The sequence below is a fragment of the Chrysoperla carnea genome, chromosome 3 (genome assembly GCF_905475395.1).
Source record: "Chrysoperla carnea chromosome 3, inChrCarn1.1, whole genome shotgun sequence".
Taxonomy (NCBI): Eukaryota; Metazoa; Arthropoda; class Insecta; order Neuroptera; family Chrysopidae; genus Chrysoperla; species Chrysoperla carnea.
The window spans coordinates 16,730,310-16,756,645 of record NC_058339.1 but is presented as its reverse complement, the minus strand read 5'-3'; the positions used below and the strand labels follow the sequence as shown (position 1 = coordinate 16,756,645).

Below are 26,336 nucleotides of genomic sequence, written 5' to 3'. Positions count from 1 at the left end.
AGTCTTAAAGTCGATGCATGGTATTTCAAATGAGATACATATACTACATATAATCTGTCATAAAAAAACGCGCGTTATAGTATGCAAAACTAAAAGAAAAATTTGGATAGACATCTTTCAAAGACATTGATTGCGTAGAAAAATCAAGAAAATCATAAATTTTTGGTTATATTTTGCCATAATTTTATTTATGAAGACTTACGCAGTACAAGAAAGTGAGACAAGGAAAAGATATTCTAATATCAACGAAAAATGTAATTTAAAAAAAGACCCAAATTTTAACAAACCATACAAAAAACATTGAATATAGTTTTATTTTCTTGATTTGATTTGAATTTAATAGGCTTTGTAGTGCCTTCTTTTATGAAATGATGACGTACATAAATAAATTAAAAAGATAAAAAAATGAGAAAAAAATTCAGAAGTTTTTTATCTCTTAATTGTACAAAAAAAATATTTTAATATATATATCGATAAAAAATCGAATAAGGACGAAATTTGAATACAAAGAAGGAAAGGGAAAATTTATTGTCGAAGCTGATTGATTGGTTGTTGTTTTTCTGTATTAATTTTTAAGGAAAAAATACTTTATATATTATATATTTTTAATTATAATAATACTTATATAATAATCGTGTCTCCTTATATATAAAACCCTGTTCTATGATGTATTATATTTCTTTTTTACTAATAATAAATATAATAAATAAAATTTTCGATCATTTTTATACAGAAAAATCCTCACAATTATCCCAGGTGACCTAGTGATCCCAGTCAAATTAATTTTCTAAGTGTATTGTGCTTATTATCGCATCAATATAAAAGTCAATAGCAGATTTTCGCGAAAGGTTTTGGTTATATTGAGTTGGTAGAAATTTAGTAGGATTACATACTTGGTTTATCAAAATTGGATAAAATTTGGATGTGATAGACCAAAATTAAATTTTTTGGATTCTGATGACGTCATAAAGTTAAAAAATTCGATTTTTTTGATAACACAGGCAAATTTGATCCAATCTTATTGGAATTTTTGTTGAAACCCACTAATTTTGGGTCATTCTTTTCAGTTGTGATGTTTATTTTTCGTTAGCTATCACTTATGTGCTTAATTCCGGGGCCAGCATTCCACATTCTTGAAACCAATTAGAGCAGGGTTAATTTTGACCACAAATTTGAAAAGTATGACCCAAATTTAGTAGGATTACATACTTGGTTTATCAAAATTGAATAAAATTTCGATGAGATAGAGCAAAATTAAATTTTTTGGATTCTGATGACGTCATAAAGTTAAAAAATTCGATTTTTTTTATAACACAGGCAATTTGATCCAATCTTATTGGAATTTTTGTTGAAACCCACTAATTTTGGCTCATTCTTTTCAGCTGTGATGCCTATTTTTCGCTAGCTATCACTTATGTGCTAAATTCCAGGGACTAATTAAAGTAAAAATAATTTAATTTTTTTAAATTGTTTATTTCTTTGACCATTGCATTTATTTGCGCATATTATCGGTGTAAAAATGATAGCAGCACACAGACTTATATATTACTAATAAATAGACCGCTAATATTAGTTATATTTCTATAAAACTTAAAGTTTGTTTTAATCTTTTATTCAACCACATCTTTATTTTCTAATTTTGTAATAGCAATTAGTGATATAATTATGAGATTATAAATAGACAACATTATTTAAAATTGATCGGAAAATAAACTTAAAGTTCTCAACAGATCGGAAATCAAGTATTCGATTATATAAGTACCTACTTTATATTTATTTTCTGATCAAAATCAATTATTAATTGTGACACCTGATCGGCACGATGATTACCAATATTCTTATGTTTCTAAAGTGTATTCGTTTTGTATTACGCTCATAAAGTGCGCGTAGTTTTTATTTTGACGGTGACTCTTTGACTCTCACAAAGGGCGCTTAGAGGCTCGCTCAGGGCCGGATAAACCCTCAACGGGGCCCTAGGCAACCATCAATTTGGGGGCCCTTTTTTCACGTCCGTTCCCTTCTTTTTTCGATTAAAAAATACAAACTTATATCTTTCATAAAAATTTTATTTTCACAATCTAACAATATCAATAAAATTACTATCTACATTTTAAACATGTCGTTTTCTACATTTGTTTTCGGCAAATTCATCAATTATATCATCAATATCGATTTTGTTCAATAAATCTGACTCAGTGCAAAGTATACCTAACATCTCGAGTCGCTCTTGTCGCGTTGTAGCTCTTTCAGCAGCTTTGATTCTTTTTAATTGCGAGAAGGATCGATCGTTCGGCAGAACAATTTGTGATCATTAATGTTAAAAAATCCGAAGAGCTATTTCTATGTTAGGAAATACATCGGCTAATTGATCTTCCATTCAATGACTATGAGTTTTTTGTGCATCAGTGTATCTGGAATTCACGTAACTTTGGAATTGTTATCTTTCAATGAAAAATGCTTCCAAATCTCTAGAATAAAAAAAAACAAAGTTATTTATAGCTTCGTGGATGCCTCCATCACTAAGAAAAAAGTTGATGAGAAATGCAAATCTCTCTGAAACTTCCATAAACACTTTCGCACGTCGTTTGATTTCACTGTGAAGATTGTCGATGATTTCGAGGAAACCTTTTGTCCTAAAATCATCGCGAGGCAAAAATTCTACTTCTGGAGCATTTCCGTCATTAGGTTGTTTTTTTCTACGACGAGTACGTTTTACGATTTCTGTATAACCTACACCAGGTAATAATTGTTTTCTTGCCTTTTGAATGCGGTCAATTGAGTTTTATTTATTTGAGTAAAATTTTTTTTCAGTTCTGATTATATTTTTCTTTCACTCTCTAGAATTTTATGTTTGTAAGAAAATTTTAGAAGTCTTTTTCATTTTTCGGGGGCCTCTTAAATTCGGGGGCCCCAGGCAACTGCCTTTTCTGCCTACTTGTTAATCCGGCCCTGGGCTCGCTTAACTACCCGACATTATTTTCAGTGTCAAATTAAAAGCTAAAAGAATTACATAGGCTTTTCGGGATTGATATGTAGTATAACAGATAAGAAAATACCAAAAATTGTGCTCAGCTCATGTCAAAATCGTAAGCGTGAGCGCTCAAAACGAATACACATGAGTGGTTATAAGTCTGTGGTGGTAGTTGCTTTACCTTTTCTTAGGGTTTGTCTGTCACTTTTGTCTTTCTAAAAAATGAATAAATGAGTTTGACAGATCGAAGTAAAATAATTAATTTTCGTTATTTGTTACACGATTTGTTAGTAATTTAATAATATGAATATATTTTAGTAACGTTGTTCAATGTGTTTTTATTTAATTTAAAAAGAAAATGAGTTCGAGCAATAAAGAAAATAAAAGTTTTCAAGAAACCTTAAAACAATTTTTCAGGCTTATAAAAAGCAATCCAGGTATATAACTCGTATTTTGTATTTAAATTTAATAATTTATACCTAAATTGTTTTATTTTTTTAGGAGCCTTTAAAAGAAATGAATTAATTTTAACAGAAGATAGTATTAAAGACATCAGTCCCGGTACATCTTTACCTCAGAGAACGAAAGCGATTTATGAATTAAGTGAAAAATTAGTTAAAAATAAATTTGAAGAGGTAATTTGTTATTCAAACATTTTAATATAGTTTATAATTTAAAAAAATGATTAATATTACAGCTAGACATTTCAAAATTATATTCGTGTATCGAGGATTTATTAACTGATCAGCAAAATCGTGATAATCGTCATTTAGCGTATTCACTTTTATCATGTATTTGTCGACATCAAGCAGAACGTCTCGATATATTACGAGCACGGTTTTTTAAATTAATTCAAAACTCAGAATTTCCGGAAGATGTTGTTCCTCGTTTTGAATTATTAATAGCACTCACCAGTAATGGAAAAAATATTTTAAATTTTGAAGAAGAGGTAAGAATAAAATTTTTTAGAGTATAACGTATAGTTAGATATATTTTAGAATGGGAAATTATCACGGATATGGTAATTATAGGAGGGATGTAGTATAAGGTCCTACTTTAGACGAGGGGGGTGTATCACTCAGTAAAACATGTTTCCATGCTTACAAACGAATCAAAAACACTTAAAGAAGGCTTTGAGCATACCTTCAGCATACGCCTAGTTAACAGCCAATAGAAAGTAGGCACAATGATACCCTGCCTCTTCCCCCTGAGTGAGACTCATCCCACTCGGTTATACTCCATCCCTTTTAAAATATTCCTATATCCATGGAAGTTATACACTAATTATAGACATAACCCATCTTACTCTTTGATCAAATAGAAAATAAAAATGGGTGCAATACCTTATTCAGTACCCTGAATTATTCTTTCAGATTGGCCCATTTTTACTCCAGTGTATAACAGAAGTTACAGGTGCTGGCAAAACTTTAGAATATTTAACATTATTAGTAAATGTTATCAAATTTCATCCAGCTTATATCGATGAAGAAATTATAACAGGATTTGTAGCGTAAGTATTAAACCTTAATAAATACGGTAAAAGTTTTATTAATAATTCGTTTTTTTTAGGCATGTTACCACAATTTGTTGTAATTCAGCAAATCAACAAGCAATAGTTTTAGAATGCTTACAAGTATTGGATACTATAGTTTGTTACAGTATTCTACCAAATGAATCATTAGCTACTTTTATCGCAGCTTTATGTCGAACCGTGAATCATGAAGTGTATTGTCAAAGTAGTTGGAAGGTGTGTTATTCTTATTTACAAATTCACTACTCCAAAAGATAGGTCAGTAAGGAATTCGATGTAATACTGCACAATTTATTTTTTTAGATAATGCGAAATTTGTTAGGAACACATTTAGGACATGCTTCATTGCTTACAATGTGTCGTGTTCTTCAAGAGCCTGCCTTAGCAAATGATCCGGGATTATTACGTGGTGCGGTATTTCATGTAAACATGGGATTATGGGGACGTCATAGAATTACATCCTTACAGTGTTCACCAACTGCAGTACTGCCATCTTTTTTACAAGTAATGTATAAAAAATAATAGACCGTAAGAAGATGATGGGTTAAGGCGCCTCATTTTTTAGCTTTTGTGACAATTTTCTCTCTTTTAAAAGTGTTCTTCTAATCGAAAGTATGAATTCGATACTTTGAGACCAACAAAAAATATTTCTTATCAACACTGAATTACTTTTCCGGGGCAAAATTGAAAAAACATGACACCTAAAATTGCCACTCTCTTATAGACTACAATTATTAAGAAACAATGTTAATTATAATTTCTTTTTGCAGGCTTTAAAATGTAATCATCCTTTAGTAATGTATGAAGTAATGCTAAGTATTCAGATGTTAATCAACAAATTCGGATGTGAATTACAAGATCCGGTTTGGGATTGTATTCTTGACATCATTGAAGCTATCATACAATATATAGGTATATTTACAACTTTTAATTTGATGTTTTTTTACGTTTAATTTTAAAATTCCCGTTCTTATTAAATAATTTTGTTTAAAATACTACTCACTTCAACTTTCAGTTGAATCCGAAAATTCATGCGCTTATTGAATTTTAACAAAAATTTGTTATTTACAGAAACAAGTTCAAAATCAAATCCCAATTCACAAGTGGCTATTCATTTACATGAAACATTATGTAATATTGAACAATTAATGGAAATTGGTTCATATAAAGGTTCTATTAAACGAATCTTTGAATTAATTGAACGTTGTGCACCAATGCGTCCTGTTTGTATTCTAACTATAATTACTCAATAGTTACTGTCTAAGAATTAATTTCATAAAATTATTTTAGGAAGCATCTGTATTACGATTGATTACATATCTTGCCACCGCAATTGTGCCAACTAGACATTTATGGCTCAGTAAATTGAATCAATTGTTAGAACGTTATTTTAAACATGAAACTCGAACAAATGTTCGCCTTAAAGCATTAGATGTTTTGAGCAATGTTGTTAAACTTAACAGGTAATATGTTATTCAAATTAAGAAGAGAATTTCTGATCCTTCAGGACCCACAATAAAAATATTTAGCTAAATTTATAAAAATTCTTATTATTGAAGGCGATATATTTTAACAAAATGCAGATAAAAAAGTAATTGAAGAAAGCTCTGCCAGTCGTAAATTAATAATATTTTTTGAAAAATTTATGAATCTAAAAAACTAAACTTATTTTGTAATCTTCTACAACGAACTGAAATTTTAAAATTATTATTTAATTCTAGGACTATATATGAAGACGAATTGATGGAAAGAATTGTAGTTGTACATTTGCAAAACATAACAAGTGATACTGATGTAATAGTTCGCGAGGGTGCTGCAAATTTTTTGGCAAATTTATCCAAAGATTGTGAATCGAAACGTTGTTTAGAGCTACTCGATATACTGGATAAAGTAAGAAAATGTTCTTGTTTTTATTTTTTTAATTACAACAATTTATTGGGCTTTCATGGTCCATTTAAGCCGTGATATTTCTTTTGATTTAAATATCTTTGTTCATCTTAAAGGTGTTTTAAAATTATATCCCGTTCTTCAACTCTTTGCGTTTACCAATTAGCGACATGCATATGTTTCTTGCTTTTAAAATTAAATTTTCTAATATAGATTTTGAAACGTCCATTTGAAGTATATGGAGATTCTATGGTTCCTGCACCTGAAAGTGATTTAATAGACGTTAAAGCTGCAGTTGTTGGTTTAATAAATGCATTCGTTATTAAAATATATCGATTACCATTTTCTCATTGTCTTAAGATTTACGAAATATTAGTTAATCATTTACGAATGCATTACGCTAAGCCTCACGTATTCGAAAACACAAATTTTATTCGTTATAAGGTACGTATTCTAATCAAAGGTATAAAATTACTTTACAGAGATTACTTTTTAAAATGTTTGAATCAAATTTTACTTCAACGAGATTTTGTTAAAGCCTTACTTTTATTTTGATCATTATTGCCAGAACTTACCGTAAGGCCTGCTCCACACTCTCACAAAGTACCACGAAATCTCTGTAAAGTTAAAAAAAAGTCTTTAATGTTAAAAAATTAATCTCTGTAAAGAATAAATAAAAATTATAATTCATAAAAAATTTTATCTATTTTCTGTAAATATTTTTGAAGATTTTTGAAACATTTTTAAAAATTCGTGCAAATTCTGCATATCATATTGGATATCCTGAAAATTTTGGCACTGTTGTCATCACGAATCGTACTGGAATACGTTACAGTCCATATATTGTTGTTGATAATTCTCGAGTAAATACTTCAAATGCCGTTACAAATTCACCACCACCTGGTAGTCCAGCAAACTTGATAACTCAACAAAGTTTACCGCACAATACTGGATCAGTTTGTGTTACACATGTATCATTAAAAAGAGGATTTAAATGTTTCATTATGTGTCTGACACAAGATAAAGGTATTTTAATTTTAAGTTCTCTAACACACATTATTGGTTGATACATTCTTCATTTCTTGTATTTGAAATTTGAAATATTTGAAATAACCTGCCTTTGTAGCATAGTTTGAATGAAATGACGTTATTTATCAAATTTTTACGGCCCTTATTTGATGTTTGAATAGTTTAACATTTAGCTAAAATATATTTATTTATTTATATTTTATTGTAGATTGGGAAGTACTTCATCTAATTTTACAAGAATTGCCAAAAGTTATGCAAAATAAAACTTTAATTTTATCTCGGCAAGGTAATAATGATATCGATTTATTAGCAAATGCTTTATATGATATGGTAAGGAAATTTTATATTTTTTATATTTTTTTTCTAAAATAAATACGAAATTTCTCAAATGTCCGAAGATCTTCAATATTTCCAAAACTTATAATAACTACTTATATTAATAATATATATGTCGCTCTACCCCCCCCCCCCCGAAGGTTAAAAATAGATAAAAATAATCCTTGAAGCTGATTCTAGGTCTTGTCAATATTTGAGATAATCGATGCACAATTTAAATATGTTAAAATTTCTTCGTAGATTGCTGGCAAATCATTGGGGTTACCAGAAACTTTGAAAAACACACCATCAAAACTATCAAAACACGATTTTCATTCACATGTTTTACCAGTATTGGGGTGTTTAGCATCTTATCATGCTTATTTAGAGAGTAATATTCAAAAAAAGATTGTTTTGTCTCTTGTTAAGTATGTTGATAAGTTTTTTATTACTCTGTTTTTTTAATTTTCAGTGTACGTATATTTTCATTTTTTTAATGGGTAGATTCTAAATTATAGACAAGGTGAAATCGATCCTCTTAAATAACTCTTAGTGAGACAATAGAAAACTAAAAACGATTTGAGATCGATTTTTTTTTCGGACAAGACACAATGAGATGATGGGACCTTTTGCATTCGATTCAGGAAGTCAATTATAAAATTTGTGACTTATTTTGATTCTATACAAACCATGAAAATTTTTTTGATATATCCAAGTTGCATTATCGTATGTGCACTTTATGAAAAAAAAAATATATTACTGGGTAAATAATTAACGAAATCAGCTAAATTTGGTTACTCGAGTGTTTTTTGGTCCTAGATGCTCTTGGTGACATGTACAACCACTTAGTTGTATACTTCATCCCCAGTATTATATCCAAATTGATATAAAATACATCCAAAATAATTACGAATATGTTGTCTAAAGTACTCCTCGATATATTTGGGGATCAGGGTACACTGTTTGCACAACTCACCTCCAAGATTTTTTACAAAATTTGTATAATTATTGATTACTGCCATTGTTTTTCTTCTTCGTTCATTAATGAAATGAAAATTATCTAAAACGATACTTATTCAAATAATAAACTGCACTAAAATTAAATTAACAGAAATTAACACCATTAATAATAAATAAATATTACTTAATTAAATAATATAATTTTTTTTATTGTATAGATTTGGATTGCAATCAAGATGCTCACGTCAGTGTATAACAGCGTTAACTACATGTACGTTAGAAATGCGAGATGTTATGGTTAAACTTTTACCAGAAGTTTTACTTGATTTGTCAAAAATATCGGCCACCGTTCATATTGCTATACCAATATTAGAATTTTTATCTAGTAAGTATATCGACGCTTGGGGAAAAAAACGCGACACTTTTTCGTAAAAAAACACAATATACTTGCATGTAAATTTGTTTTTCTTGATTTTTTTAAGCTTTAGCTGGGCTCAATTTAAATTTAAAAAGTGAACTAGATTATGCGCTATTAAAATATCCTCTGAAACCGTAAGTGTTATCCTGGAAAAAGTTGAATGTTGTCCTTATTATGAATGGTAAAGCTAAGGTGAACCATCTTGTACGGGGGACAAATTATAAAAGTTTCAAGCGGTAAACAGCAAATTATAACTTAAAAATCCACCAAAATAGCGTTAGCGTAGCAAAAAGTGTTTGATGTGAACTTCTCTAACCTTCTCTAACAACATGCTTAAATCTTTATCTTAATCTTATTACTTTTAGCACTTCTTTTAAAACACATATACAATTACAATTTTTCTACAGAAAGCGCTATCCTTTTGCTGCTTTTCGATGGACACTTTATATACAGAGATGGTCCTCCTTATCCACTACCCTCTACAGTTCTGATGTACCGCGCGTGTCACTCTTTTAATGAACTCTTTAAAACAAGTGAAAATAAACAATTGACTGAATGAATTGTTAAAATATTCTGTATTTTTCCATAATTTCGAAGTATTTTCAAAAAGTATAACAGTTTTCTATAAAAAGGTGTCACAAGTCAGGAAAAACATTGAACTTTTCCATGCATCTTCAAGTTCAATTCTTTGCCTTTAAAATTAGCTCTGGTTGAGTCCAAAATAACCAAGGGCAACAAAAAAAATGCATGCAAATAATGGACATTTTTAACGAACAAAAAGTATCGCTTTTTTATGGTTTTTGAGTGTAAAATATGTCCAAAATTTATTGAATATATTAAATTCATCTACTTACAAACCGAGATGAGTAGTTTACAAATGCAATGCGCACTTTCAAAACTCATAAATCCAGAATTGCAAATTGAAGTTATTTAATAATACGTATTTTATTTTCAAACGACTATCAAGCCAACACCGCACAAGGTGAGTCATTTTAATCGATGGATCCCAATATCCTCTAAAATACGCTAGCTACAATAAAATTAATCAAACAAAAGATGTAGTGTGCAAAAGGGGACATCTTATGACCTTAATTTGCCCTCCAAATGTCTTAAAAATCAACTCATGATCAGTATTGGTATCAAATAGAAATTATTCTTTATATTCTTTGTCTTCTAAAATAACAAACAACTGTTTTTGAAAACTTAAAATTACAAAATCAGTCATTATAAAAAAAACTGACTTTTGTTGTTTTGTTGTGAAATTTTTCGAAAGTTGACTGGATCATATCGTACAAAATGAACACTAAAACTAGTGCAGATAAATTTTTCTATTTTCTTAGGTCAGTTGAAAAAATAATTTACTTTTTAAATTCAAAGTCCCCATAAAATGTCCCTTTCAAATCCAACAACTTTTGCCTGAATCATTTTAATGTATCTGGCGTATTTTAGGAGACATTTTTGTATCTGTCGATTATACATATAATACAGGTATACAGGGTGTTCTATACTTGACTGCAGATTTCTACATTTCCTAAATAAGCTTAGCAAAACGAACGAAAAAGCGTTTTACAAAATTTCGATCTGAGGCCTAATTGTTACTGGAAAAATAAAAAAATCCCTCCCATTCACAGAGCACTGAAATTCAGTAGACGTGGTAGGTGTGCATTAATACGAACAGGAATACCAAAAAAATTTTAAATGATTTAATTGTAAAGTGAAAACTGAAAACGTAAACAATTTGCTATCTTTATCGTCGCATTTAATTATGAAATAATCTGATTTTATTTTATTTATTTATATGTTATTGACAATTTTTACTATTTCTGAGAACACAAATACTATAAATAAAACACCTCCCTTCGATAGATTAATATTACGGACCCCCTCCCCCTTCGATAGAAACAGTCAAATGTCAAGTTTTTTAACCAAGCAAAGCTACCCTAGTTTTTTTGGGTTATTTCACGTAGGAAAAGCATCTTGTGATTTTTTCGTTAAGTTCACCGTTTTCAAGTTATTAGCAGTTTAACAGTTGGAAAAACACCAAATGATCATTTTTAAAAATTAAAAAGATCATTTTTAAAGTTGAAAAACAAAACAAGAAAATTAAATTTTTAAACTTATCAACATCCTAAAATTATGTTTGAAGATATTTTATGAAGTTCTGAAAAGTAATTCCCCCTTCCATAACACTCGAAATACTTTTTATTATGAATCCAAAATTTTAGTTTTTGCTTTTAAATTATAGGCTACGTGTTATTCTGATGATCTATATTATTGTAAAGCTTCATACAAATCCAATCAGTAGTTTTGTGTGAAAGCGTAACAAACAAACTAGCTCACTTTCCCACTTATAATATATAGGGAAAATTAAATAAAAATGTTTTCTTATTATTTATTTCCTTCTGTAATCTTTAATAAAGTATTTGTTTTATACTTATTGTATTAAATTTTTAGCTTTAACTCGACTGCCAGATATATTTTCGTCATTCGTTGGTGATCAATACATGTCAGTATTTGCAATTTCTTTACCATACACAAATCCGTTCAAATACAATCATTACACAGTATCGTTGGCTCATCACGTAATTGCAGTTTGGTTTCTAAAATGTCGATTACCGTTTCGACGAGATTTTGTTAAATTTATAACAACCGTAAGTTTAACTAAAAATTAATTTAGACCACCTACCCGAATGGATATTAAATTTTATATTATTTTTATAGGGATTAAAAACAAACGTAATAGTACCTTTTGAAGAAGGGCAATTGTTTAAGCCCGATTTAGTTTCAATGAATGAAGACTCTAGTAATCGCAAGCGCAGTTCAAGTTTGACAGAACAAGGATCACGTGGTCGAAGAGATCGCACTAGTGCCCCACCAGCACCGGTAACGAGACTTGATGCTAGAGCAGCACTTGATTTACGACCACCAATTGATGAGGCTTTAAACACTTTCCACACAGAATTGACTGAAACGTGTATTGACTTTATGGCACGGTATACTTTTTCACCATGTTCAGCATTACCTAAAAGGTGAGCTTGTTCTGCCTTCATTATTTCCCTGTAGAGGACGCAAAAAAAAAATTTGACTAACAAACTTTTGTAATTATTTTCAGATTGCCAACAGCAGATTTTCTATTATCTGGTGGCCAGTCAATGACGTGGCTGTTAGGTAACATGTTAATAACCGTAACCACGAGTGGTTGTTCAACAAAAGCTCTTAAAAATGGACTTTGTGACAAATGCTGGTCCATTTGTAAATCATTTTCAACAACTACACCAGATACGGAAAGATATGCAAAATCGAGTTTTAATCGCTCTACAAGTGGTGAAGATTCCCAAAGCAGTCGAATCACACGTCAAAGTTCCAGTGATATTCAAAAATCATCTCAAGAATCACCTGTTGATGAAAAACGAGAATTTATATCAACGAATACCCTTTCATCGATTCATAACACTGAAAATTTAGAACAACAATTACCAAATAAATTACATCAACTAATCAATGCAGATCAAACAAAGAGTACTGAAAAATTGATTTGTGCTTGTTGGTGTCAAGGATGGGCTGAAATATGTATTCGTAGGCCAACTGGTGATATTTCTTGGGTTATGAGAATTCAAAATCAAATTAGTAGCCAAAACTTACACAATGCAGAATTCCCATTAAGTGAATTATCAACATTATATTTACCATCATTAGATCGTCAACGAGAAGATCGTGAGACTCATAGAAGCTCATCGAATATAGAAATTGAAATTGAATCAAGTATTGAAAAAAGTGGCAATAGTATCAATAATATAAAAACAAACTCTGTGTCAGGCCCTATTAATATTCCCGGCTCTCCATTGAGACAATCACCTTCACGGCAAAATTCCCAAGAAAGTGTAGATGATGATTATGACGGTGATATATATGATGATAATTTAAAATCAAGAAATCCAGTTCGTCGATCAAATTCCAGTCCAGAAATGTCTGCAAGTTGGAAAAATCCATTTTTAACACAAGAAAAAATTGATAAAATGAATGTATTTAGTGGAGATAACGAAGGTACATCTGAAGTATCCCAAAAGAAGAATAAAAGTAATTATTGCAAAGATATGAGAGTATCTTGCGAAGCTATTCCGGAAGAAATGTCAGGTTTAGGTAAAATTATAATTATTGATTAAAATTAAATGTTTACTTACATTTTTCTGTACGTTTTAGGTACAACTCCTCCAACAAACGAAGCTATTGACACAACATCACAACACCATCTTCATAGTTACCATAGTTATCCTGGTACTGTTCCACAAGGAACTGACTCTGAAAATACTAAAGCCTCAGCAACGGTTCCATCATCACCAATTACATTAATTGGAACAGGACAAAATCAAAGCCAAGATTTATTTAAAAGTGTAATCAAATCAAATACTAAACCACACACAACTGAAAATGCAGACTCAAATGATAAAGCTACACATACGAGTAATAGACCTAAAAATCTTCCTGTTCTAAATCATCCATTAACAACTAAACCACCACAGTCTCCTACCCAAACATCTCCAAGATTACAAAGACATCTAGCAATTGATAATAGTCAACAAAAAAATATTAGCCCATTAATTCGTAGTAATACATTGGATAAACAATCAAAATTTGGTCATAGCACCGAAAATGTTAATAATGATTCTAGAAATGATTTGTCATCTATGCCAATTCGACGAGATCGTGGTCACACAATATCAGTTATGAGTCATGTACGCAAACCTAGAATACGGCGTACAAATTCTCCACGTACAAAAGAAGTTCCTAAATCAGGGATTAATCCTAGTTTTGTTTTTCTACAATTATATCACTCTGCTACTTTTGGTAAGTCTTTGAGCTGTAATTGAACCGCCAAGTCCGTTTAAATAAAATAAAATGATGAGCTATTTGTTATAAATCATAATAATTTTCAAAATTTAGGAATGAATGACAAACCATTATTAGTTGGACAAAGTCAAGCTGTACAACGAAGCCTTCAACTGTTAGATAAAATACCACCATATGAAATTCACAAAGTTGGTGTATTATATGTGGGACCAGGTCAATGTAATAATCAAGCAGCAATTTTACGTAATACATATGGATCATTACGTTATGTACAATTTTTACAAAAGCTGGGTACAATGATCCGATTACAAGATATAGATCCACAAGTATGGATTGGTGGTTTAGAACAAAATGGTAAAGATGGTAAATTTGCATATGTATGGCATGATGATGTCATGCATATGATGTTCCATGTGGCAACGTTAATGCCAAATCAAGATAATGATCCATCATGTAACGAGAAAATTAAACATATTGGTAATGATTTTGTTACTATTGTGTATAATGAAAGCGGTGATGATTACAACATGAACACCATAAAAGTGAGTACATTAATTAATAATCGGAATATACAAAAATTTACTTTTGCATTTGTATTATCCCAGGTTAAGAAAAACGATTTAAAGCAATTGAAAATTTCGTTTTCGAGATGTTTGAAAAGAATTAACTTTTAATCGTTTCGCATAGTTCAGTTATTAAAAACTATATATTACCGTTTAAAACAATTCACAAATTTCAAGCGTTCTATATCTATGAATTTCTAGTATCGCCGACGATTTAGATTTTCTTAACCTGGGATTAGAAATACTTTATAAATTATACATTCTATTCAAATCAAAATATTATAAGTATTTCGATTTTTCCAACGTTTTAATAATCCGAAATTTTATTTTTTTTTATTAATTTTCAGACCCACTTCAATTTTTCATGTATTGTAATCGAACCTTTAGATCATAATACAAATCGAGTTACAGTTAAGGCTCGTGAAGATTTAGCAGAGCATATTGGACACAGTGAACCAAAAATAATATCTGACCAAAATCTTTCAATTTTAACAAGACAATTGGCTTTACACGCTAATGTAAGTATGATTCATTAATATTATTTATTTCCATTTAACTATTTGTAATACTTAAATTTATTTTAGTTGGCATCTTTAATATCGAGTTCATTGAAATCATCGCATGGAAATGTAAATGTTTACGCCTCAAATTGGTTAGAACGTTTACGTCATATTAAACGATTACGTAGTAAAGTTTTGCAAGAATTAGTTGATGAGAAAAATTCAAATGGATCGGTGAATTCACCATCAGAGACAGAAACATCCACTAAACGGAATAATAAGCTTCATATGGATGATTTTACTGAATATACATAATGCTTTACACTTTCATTAACTGCCAATTATTATTATTATAAACTGTTTTTTAATCATTTAGATAATATATAATATTGTTTCATATATTATGTAAGACTGATGTTCTAATAAAAATTTTAAAAAATTTATTTGCGTAAATCACTCTTGATAAATGCCCAGTATTATTCCTTTAACCTTGTAAAATATGGTTTACAGCCGAAAATGGACTAATTAAGTGAGTTTATGAACACCTATGCCAAAATTTTGTTCGTAGCGTCAATATTTTTAAGCGTTATAAACTTGGGACTAAACTGAGTAAAGCTTGATATATTTCATATCCATGGTATAATGGTTCAAACATTGTTATTTCAACAATTAACTCGGTCAATTGTGTATTTCCAATAGGGAATATTCATGTATTTTTTTTAAAAATATTTTTAATTCATTGTTTATATCCTTATAACAAAGTAAAAAATATAAATACTGCTTAAATTTAAGCAGTATTTAAGTGTAAACAAATATTGAAAATACATTATAATTTTGAGATATTTAAACGGAGTTTTTTGGCGCTCTCTGTTGATGACGTATAAGTACGTGAACTGTCAATTTCTTGACAGTTCAATGTATAAATTACACTTTAAAAAAATGAATTTACAACACAGAATTTACACTCGTTATTATTAAGTTCTCTAATAAAAAGCCGTAGAATAGTATAATTTAATGAAATACCATTTACCATGTAAGTAATTAATATCATACAGTATGTCAACAAATTTGACAAGCCCGTACTATGATGTCACGTCCGTATAAAAATTTGAATTTCCGTTTTAGAAATTTTTAAATGCCCTCACTGAATTTGTACTTTTATTAATTAATATTAAGTAATTAAAAAGATATTAATTACTAAAATAATGGTTTAGTTGAAATGTCCAGTCATTAAAGTTACGAAAGAAAAATATTTGAAAGAAATTTAAATTTCATGAATATTCCCTATTGCTTCGACAATGACATACCACAGATCCATCTATGTGTACTAAAATTAATATTTTGGGTAAAGTAGAGATCTGTATTCAATTAATGTGAACACCACCAACGTGTATATAGCATTGCCTATAGATTGAAAAATGTATGCGATAAGTTCGGCTCCTATCTGTCGAAGTCGATAAGAATTGTTTTGCAGTGAAGTATGGTGTATAAATTTTTAGAAAATGTTCAGAATTTTTAATGAAGTGGATTATTTAGTTGAAATAAACAATATGAAATGATTTAATAAACATGATGTATATTTAAATATAAATATTTATATTGATAAGAAAAAAATGGTTGAAAATAAAGTTAATTGCGAATCGACAAATAAAAATGACACGGAACAATCTGACTGGGATTTACCCTTAGCCTTTTCAAAACCATATCATACGGAAAACATAGAGGGTATAAATTGTGTTGCACAAACATGGAGAATGAAAGAAAAGGTATTTTAAAACAATACAAAAACCAAAGCACACTGCGTAGTTGATTCATAACCTTGTATTTTACACAAATTTCCAGATGAAGACTGTGAGCGTAGCATTAGTTCTATGCTTGAATGTTGGTGTCGATCCACCAGATGTTGTCAAAACTCAACCAAGTGCTCGACTAGAATGTTGGATAGGTAACAAATTTCGATTTTATTTTTACAATTTTGATGTTTGAAACTAAGACATCTATGATTTTTACATTCAACTATTTGATATGATTTTAAACGAGATTTATCAAAAAATTTTCATTTTTTCTCAATTATAACAAAAGTTCTTATGTTTTTATTTATACTCTTAAAATTGTTTATTTTAATTATAATAGTATAATTTAAAAACTGTATCTAAGCATTTATTACACATGTCTGCGACTAAAAAACTGCATAGGATTTTTTTACATTTTCTTATAGATTTTGACCTCCCAAAAACAGGAAAACTATTCAAAACATTCTATCACATAGATTTTTATAGATATTAGTAACAACATAAACTAGTCTTTAAGAAGTATTTACAGGTATTTTATAATAATATTATATAAAACTAGTCTTAAAGTAGTATTATTGCACAATGAAAATAAATTAGCTTCGCTTCCAATGGGTTATTCTGTGCATATGAAAGAAAACTAACTATAACAATTGGTCATTATCCTGGAAAGAATCAAATATCAGGACCATCAATGGATGGTTTGTGGGGACTTCAAAATACTCACGATGCTTTTGGGTCAGCAGGCAGGCTATACTAAATACCCATGCTTCTTATACTTATGGGATAGTAGAGCCAGAAAAAAGCACTGGACTAAAAATGATTGGCCATTCCGAGAAACTTTAAAACCTGGGGAGAAAAATGGTATCAATACTACTTTGGTGTCGCCAGAAAAAGTTTTGTTTCCACCTCTCCATATCAAATTCTGGTTGATGAAACAATTTGTAAAATCTCCCAGCCAGTAGCCAAACGAGTAAAGTCGATTGCGCTTTAACTCACACGATTGAGCCGATTGACGTAAGAATCATCAAAATCGGCTCACGCGTTTGGTCTCTAATGTATCACAAAGGAATATACATACACACATACATACAAATATAGACTGATAAACACACAGAATTTAACTAATTATGGTATAATCCATTACCAGATCCATTATCAATGTCACCTGTAAAAGCTCTAGAAGCAGTTGGAAATAATTTACAAAAACAATATGAAAAATGGCAACCTCGTGCACGATACAAGCAATCCTTGGATCCAACAGTTGAAGAGGTGAAAAAATTATGTACTTCATTACGTAGAAATGCTAAAGAAGAAAGAGTTCTCTTTCATTATAACGGCCATGGTGTACCGAAACCTACGACAAATGGTGAAATCTGGGTGTTTAACAGGGTAATGACCGCTAGATGTATTTTAAATGATCATTTGTCTAACATGTTTTTCCCTTAATATAGACATATACGCAATATATTCCACTTTCGGTATATGATTTGCAAACTTGGATGGGTGCTCCATCGATTTATGTATACGACTGTTCTAATGCTGGAATTATTGTGGATTCTTTTAAACAATTTGCTGAGCAACATGAAAAAGAATATGAGGTAAAAATTTTATAAATCAGATTTGGGTCATTCAATATTGCAAAAAGCAGAGTTTTTATATATTAGTCCGATGTCTTCAGTATTTAAATTTCTCAGTTTTTTGTCTCGAGAAGTTGTCGCTTGCGCTACCGTGCTGGCAAATAAGGTTCGAAAATCATTTTTATAATCATGTAATCACCAGTGCACACTTTTCTGTTAGATTTCAGAAAAAGTTCTTCAATTTTTATTCCTCGGCATGGTAGTGCGATAGTGCAAGTGTCAATTCATCTCAATCAAAAACCGATTGCTTGATAAATATTAAGATAGAGAAATGTTGATTGGTCGAATTAATATATTTAATATTACCTTGAAGGTTAGTTCATCTGGTCGAGGTGCATCACCTGGTTCAACTCATACTGGCCCTTCATTTAAAAATTGTATACAGCTTGCTGCCTGTTCCGCTAATCAAACTTTACCTATGTCACCTGCAGTGCCTGCAGATTTATTCACTTCATGTTTAACCACGCCTATTAAAGTTGCACTTAGGTGGTATGTGATGCATGAAAATTCAAAGTTAGTCCCAAAAATTAATTTGGAATTGATTGATAAGTAAGTTTTGTCGTTCTTAAATTTCTTTAGAGATATACATGAACCGCATCCAAAGTCATTTATTTTAATTAAGTTAATACCATGTTTTTATGATTCCTTCCAAAACTTGAATACACGTTTCAAAAACAGATTTTTATTTTAGTCATTTTCAGAAATCTTTTAATGAATGCTTGGTGCTCAAAGAAATGCTTCTATGACTTTATGGCATATTCGATGCGGTTAATGTATACAACCGATTTTTTGTAAAAATCGTATAAATAAAAATTATTATTTTTTAGAATTCCAGGTCAATTAAATGACCGACGAACTATGTTAGGAGAATTAAATTGGATTTTCACTGCAATTACGGACACAATTGCGTGGAATACCCTACCTCGAGGTAAAGTAATGAAATAAAAATTTATATAGAGTGGACATGTATTTGTTTTTGTTTAGATTTATTTCAGAAGTTATTCCGGCAAGACTTGCTCGTTGCAAGTTTACTACGAAATTTTTTACTAGCGGAACGAGTTTTGCGTTCATATGACTGTGTACCAGTAAGCAGTCCTGCTCTACCTCCGACCCACCAGCATCCTTTATGGCAAGCGTGGGATTTAGCACTTGATTTAGCTTGTTGTCAGCTGCCAGCTGTTTTAAACGGAGAAGAATTTAAACATGCACCATTTTTTAAAGAACAATTAACAGCTTTTCAAGTTTGGCTTGACCTAGGTAATGAAAACTAGCAGACCAAAAGCTAATTTTAATAACAGTTTTTTACGATTTTAATAAATTGTTTCAGGAGGAGAAGAGAAATCACCACCAGAACAATTACCAATAGTTTTACAAGTTTTATTAAGTCAAGTTCATCGTATGCGTGCTTTAGAATTACTAGCCCGATTTTTAGATTTAGGACCATGGGCTGTAAATTTAGCATTATCCGTTGGCATTTTTCCATATGTTTTAAAGTTGTTACAATCTTCTGCTAAAGAACTTCGACCATTGCTTGTTTTTATCTGGGCTAAAATTTTAGCAGTTGATACAGTAAGTATAAAAGATATAATTTTAAATATTTTTTTAAATTAATTCGACGATGTTTTCAGTCTTGTCAAAGTGATTTAGTACGTGAAAATGGTCATAAATACTTTTTATCAGTGTTACAAGATCCGTCTACGAAGGTAACTATTAATGAACTAAAACTTTATCTACAAATTTTGTAAACTGATTTTTATTTTTAGTTTGAACATCGCACATTAGCCGCATTTAGTTTAGCATGTATTGTTTGGAATTATTCCGCTGGTCAACGGGCAACTTTACAAGACGGTTTAGTGAGTGTTTGCCTTGAACAGTTGAATGAACCAAGTTTATTTAATAACTCAAATTCTTGCTCACCTCGTTTTAAACAATGGTTAGCTTTATGTTTGGCTAGATTATGGGAAGGATACGAACAAGCTCGTTGGTGTGGTGTGCGTGATAGTGCACACGAAAAATTATATGCTTTATTAGATGATCCATCACCAGAAGTTCGTGCTGCTGCAGTTTATGCCTTAGGTACATTTATTAGTTCGGTTACAGAGCGATCTGAACATGCAAACACAATTGATCAACAAGTAGCTATGACATTACTTAATCGTTGTAAAGAAGATATGAGTTGGTTAGTACGACGTGAATTAGTTGCTGGAGCGTTACATTGGATGGTACGATTGTTTGAATCTGCATTTGTTAGTGTGGCAGCATTAGAAGAAGGAAAACGTGAATTGGCTGGATTTGAAATTGTTGGTGGCAATAACATTTCAAGTTTAAGTGGTGGTGGAATGCGACGAATTGGCTCCCGCGATAGATTACGCGTTTTGTCACCATCAAATCTTTTGGGAGCGGATCAAGTAGATTCGAATATCACAGAAAGATTGAAGCGAGTTGCAAGTAGTTCGTCAATTAGTAGTTTAGGTGGCGGCTCGGGAACTGGTGGCTCGACGTTAAACACACCTTTATCGTTAGCATATGGTAGTGTATACATGAAACTTTGGCATGGAATGCTATTCCTTGATAATGATCCACATCCACAAGTTGCACAAACATCATTGGTTATTACCAATTATGTCCGTAATCAAGTCAAAGAAACTGCTTCAAATAGAGATTTAAGTATAGATGGAAGATTAAATGCCAGCGTAAGTTTGCCACCAAGTCCGAATAGAGGAAGTTATTTAACGGGAAATTCTCCACCAACTATGCATTCTCCCAATGATTTACATCGCATTTCAAATAGGTAATTATAATTGAATCGGAAAATATTCCATATAACAATTTCAAAATGTCTGTTCGTCTGTTAAATATAATCGTTCGCTAACGAGTTTTGACTCGTTAGCGAACATCGATTGAGATAATAAAGAAAATTTAGGAAACAGGCCAATTACTCATGTTTTAATTTATTAGACTACTATTTAATTTTAAAAATTTCTGTTAATCCAAATTTTAGGGCCACTCAATTGGCGAATAGAGCCAGAAAAACAGTTCCAAATACAATAAGCGAAGAAGTAGCAGCTGTAAGTGATGAAAACGGGTCAATGGAACGTAGTAATGGATCCACAAATAAAGAACCATTGATTTCTACACAATACGTTGCGTGGGCTAGTAAATATTTTGCACAACCTGTTATTGAAACATCTGAAGAATCAGATCCAGAATCTCCTATATACCATGAACGAGAATGGAGATATCTTAGGTATAATCTTTAAAATTTATTATTTCACTCGTATTGAAGTTTTGAAATCCAATTCTCCCAAAGTTAGGTAAGGTTAGAATGGCTGTCTTGGAGTGAGACATACTTAGACCATAGGGTCCGTTGTGATACCGTTAATGGGTTGGCCTATCCCCGGCCACTACTCCATGAACCATTTGGAGCTGTTTAAGAACAGCAGGAGGGCTTTGACATCGACTGACTTTAGGTCGGAGAGGTCGTCAAAGAGAGGCTGGCTCAAGTAAGTTCACCGCCACATGACAAGAGCTGGGCAGTGACAGAGAAGATGAGACATTGTCTCCTCCTCGTCACCACTGTGACAGCTCCTGCAGTAGTCGTGGTACACTGCCAGACCTAAGCGTTCAGCATGCTTGCCGCCCAGCCAGTGTCCTCCCAAAAATAAAATAAAAGAACATTTAAAAACAAAAAAATTGAGGAATTATTAGATTAGAGTAAAGAAAAATTTTGGTAGACTCGCCAAAAAAAAAGTCACTCACAAAGTTTTAAGTGTGTTAAGTATTAATCATTTAACAAAAAGGGTGATGTCCCGCGATCTAATACTTTGTATTGAACTTTTACTACCGAACTCTTTCTCTTAATGATTTGAAAAAAAAAATTTCGTAATAAAATTGAGTATAAATTAAATAAATGTTGATACAACATTCATATTTTACAAAAAAGAAATGCCGCATTACGTAAAGAATCAAAAGAAGAACAAAAACGAGTAGCAACAGGAGCTGGTCGATTAGAATCGCAAGTTTTTACATCACGAAGTCCGCACGCCCCAACAACATTAAAATTTCATCCATATGATCAACAATTAGCTGTTGCAGGCAAAGATTGCTTTAGTATTTGGGATTGGGGTACTGGAGCAAAATTATGCTATTGTCAAAGTCGTGGTACACGATCACCGGTAACAAGAATTACGTCTTTGGAATTTTTAAATGGCCATGATGTTGCATTACTATTAGTAGCATCTGATGATGGAACTGTTAAACTTTGGCGGCCTTTGACTGTGGGATCAGCTTCTGTACATAGTCGAGAACCTGTTCTAGTCACCGCTTGGCAAGCGTTAACTGATCTTCAACCATCAACTCGATCAAATGGTAAATGATTTAATATTAATAAATATTCGTACTATCCCAGGAATCGACTCCGCGCCAGTAGATTTTTATGGGAGCTGGTGGAAAATGTTTGTCTGTGTATATTCCCCAAAATCATATTATGCGAACTTGTGATTTTTCTATTTACGTCCAGAAAGTGGGGCAGAAGTACCCTACTTCCGGACACCACATTATCTTTATTTAACATTTAACAAAACTATTTGATTTTATATTTTGAACGATTCAAAGCATTTTTTGACATTTTTTTCTTAACCTCACCCTTTTCGAGACATAAGCTTTAAAAAAAGCTAATTTTCTCCGAAAACTCGTTATTGACGATATGATATATATATTGTTGAGTACACTCAGACAACATTTTCCAATAGTTCCCATAAAAATTTACTGACTCGGAATCAATTCTTGGGTCAAATACTTTATTTCTTCGATTGGTAATTGAAATCGAATAATTACATTTTTTAGCATCTGTTGGAGTCGTAATGACATGGGAACAACAAACACAAAAAATTCTTGTAACCGGAGATGTTAGACTTATAAGAGTATGGGATGCTGAAACTGAACTTCGAGTTTGTGACATTCCAACGGGTGCTGATTGTAGCGCCACATGTATTGATAGTGATAATAGTAATTTAATCGTTGTGGGATGTGGAGATGGTTCTGTACGATTATTTGATCGGCGGTTATCTCCACAAGAAGCGCGTGTTATGACTTGGCGAGAACATACAGCTTGGGTCTTGGGAGTTTATTTACGTCATAATGAAAAATTAATTAGTGGAAGGTATATTTTTATTAATATAATAATTTTAATAAATATTTTTATTCTTAATCAAATTATTGTTATAGTTTGGGAGGTGATGTGAGAATATTCGATATTAGAAAAAACATGTCTTTAACTACATGCCAAACGACACAAGGAATGACTGCGATGTCTGTTCATAAAACAGCAGATACTTTCAGTTGGTAAGTTATATTTAAATATGGTGAGGCTGAATCACATGAGTGAAGTTTGACCTTATACCGTCTCTTGTACTGTATGTTCAAAGATCAACAATATAATTTAATTAATAACACAGGTCTGCAAAAAAAGTTTTTTTGTCAGCTGCATGAGATATTTTTACTAAAGACTAGTTTATGTTGTTACTTATATCTATGAAAACCTATGTGATAGAATATTTTGAATAGTTTTCCTGTTTTTGGGAGGTCAAAATCTATAAGAAAATGTAAACAAAATCCTCTGCAGTTTTTTAGTCGCAGACCTGTGTAATCACTCCTTAAATTTTACGACTTTTTAGAATGTCATGATAATAATTTAATAAATTTTAATAATAATTAAACCTTTTTTAGTGGTTCTGTGAATCAACATATTGGAGTATATCGATTAACTGGTGAAATAATGAACGTAATACGATTTCATGAAGGTTTCATGGGACCACGCATTGGACCAGTTAGTTGTTTAACGTATCATCCACATCGTGTCGCACTTGCTGCTGGATCAATGGATAGTTCTGTTAGTGTTTATTCAATTGAACCGAAGAGATGACATAGCGGGGCCCTCGGTCTATTGGCCGCGGCCGCTAATGTAGCTTATAATAGCCAGTCACATGCTTCCAGTAGTACTTGAACTATTCATATTGTAATTATATAGTGTATATAAATGTTTATAAATATTTGATCTTTTTATTCAAAGTTTTTGTTTAAAAAAAAGTTAAATTTATTTTTTTTCAGGGGTAGGGATCTGATGATTAAATCTTTCTTAACTTTAAATCTCTGAAATATAGTTTTCACGACGATGAGAACATACATTGCTCTAGCATGGATTGAATCGAAGTAGAATTATAACGTATTTGAATCGGTCATATGAACTCAAGATCGGAACCTATACTAACCTTGAACGATTTAATTGAAAGATGCCACTACTATATCTCTCTTTGAGTTAAACCTCAGAACGAATAGGCACTGTAGTTTACCTCAGGAGTTAAACAAGAGAAGTTTAAAAAAAGATTCTACTTGTTTTAAATTCATCTAGATTTTTTATAAATTATTATATATAACTTTTTACTAAAAGCTTTTTTTAAATTTACCAGAATTTTATAGAAAAAAATATTATAAAATATAATTAATTTTACAATAAATTTTTCAGTGTTATCTCCTTCATTTGAAGATTAGATTCTATGAAATCAATTGACCTTCAACTCAATAAGGACCCGCTTGTCTACTGATTTACTCAAGTAGAATTATGTTGGTAGTCTATACTGGACGAGACCGGCTTGCAGTATGATTTCAGGTAGGCGGCCAGTAAATTGAGGCATTACATGCAGGAGGAATAATAATAATTCCTATGAAGGATTCAATCCTCAAACGATTGAATCGTTCAAGAGTTCAAACATTTATAATTTCCTATCTTAAGTTTCTATGGATATCAATTTTGATCGTGAGTTATCCAAGAGTTAAATTAATTCGAAAATTCAATCCCTACCTCTGATTTTTATCAATACTTTTTTCATATTTTAGCATGAAAAGCATATGCACAGTGACAGAACACAAAATGTAAATAAATTTCATCTTAGATCAAACTGTAACTACATTATCCGAGACTAACCTAAAGCTTTTTAATATACTGTATCTGCACCTGTTCGTTCATAATTGACTGACGAGTAAATCAAAAACCACTATTCAATAATACAAAAATATCACACTTCAAATATCAATGCATTGTGGATATTTCTGACATACCCTTCTCCTTCATTTTAAAGGAAAAGAAAATAACAATAAACGGTTTAATATCAAAAATTATTACTGCGTTCGATACACGCCCGAAAAGAACCTGTACTCTGAACTTTTGGTTACAGCTCTGAAACTTTGCACACAGTTTCTTGTAACTATAAAGTAAAATTTCACCCAATGTATGTGAAGATATAAATATCTGCGCCGAATGTTCTTCTGTACATTTCCCAATATATATTTGATATAAAAACCTTCCAATCTTTTGTTATATTAAAATCTTAATTTCTTAATTATCGATGCAGAAAGTTTATAACGAAATATTCGATGAATATTATTAAATTAATAAACACGAAAGTTGTATGTTTAAAATAATTTTAAATTCAGTGTATAAAAGAAAGAATGAGCATGGAGGTACTGGATGGCAATTAATGATTGTAATGTTTTAATTGGAGTTTTTGAAATAAAATAATTAACTCTTTTTTTATTTAAAATTAATGTTTAAATAGCATTTTATTAATTGTTGCCATAAATTTAAGAAATTTTTTTAGGAAATTTTAGAATCCATTCTAATTACGGCGTTGATACGGCATTTTAGTAATTGCATTTCAGTTTATAAATTATTATATTTTCAATATTTGATATCCTATGCTCCAGTGCAAAGTGAATAAAAAAAAATGCATTAAATCCGACTAATGTAGAATTATCCTCTGTTAAAATTAAGGAAATAATTTCTAACTGAGAGACTCATTATTAAGAGAAGTTGGATTATTTTTATAA

The 26,336-nt window shown here is 30.9% G+C and overlaps 2 protein-coding genes across 2 annotated transcripts; both read left to right on the top strand.

Annotated features, from left to right (window-relative positions):
* Nucleotides 1-3,329: 3,329 nt before the first annotated feature.
* Nucleotides 3,330-15,465, top strand: LOC123294651 (tuberin). The gene is made up of 22 exons (XM_044875750.1): nt 3,330-3,408; nt 3,473-3,606; nt 3,669-3,920; nt 4,345-4,481; nt 4,541-4,718; nt 4,806-5,006; nt 5,273-5,414; nt 5,574-5,725; nt 5,793-5,965; nt 6,224-6,392; nt 6,603-6,833; nt 7,118-7,415; nt 7,627-7,748; nt 7,995-8,161; nt 8,912-9,078; nt 11,566-11,762; nt 11,833-12,140; nt 12,224-13,251; nt 13,312-13,956; nt 14,053-14,501; nt 14,870-15,040; nt 15,107-15,465. The coding sequence occupies exons 1-22, from the start codon at nt 3,330-3,332 to the stop codon at nt 15,335-15,337; spliced, it is 5,631 nt and encodes a 1,876-aa protein (XP_044731685.1). The 3' UTR covers nt 15,338-15,465.
* A 1,135-nt stretch (nt 15,466-16,600) lies between these two features.
* On the top strand, nt 16,601-24,521 carry LOC123296893 (regulatory-associated protein of mTOR). Its single transcript, XM_044878589.1, has 15 exons — nt 16,601-16,788; nt 16,865-16,967; nt 17,963-18,204; nt 18,267-18,413; nt 18,766-19,001; nt 19,280-19,380; nt 19,437-19,709; nt 19,780-20,021; nt 20,081-20,155; nt 20,216-21,243; nt 21,454-21,699; nt 22,396-22,820; nt 23,298-23,613; nt 23,679-23,795; nt 24,180-24,521. The coding sequence occupies exons 1-15, from the start codon at nt 16,636-16,638 to the stop codon at nt 24,373-24,375; spliced, it is 3,900 nt and encodes a 1,299-aa protein (XP_044734524.1). The 5' UTR covers nt 16,601-16,635; the 3' UTR covers nt 24,376-24,521.
* Nucleotides 24,522-26,336: the final 1,815 nt, after the last annotated feature.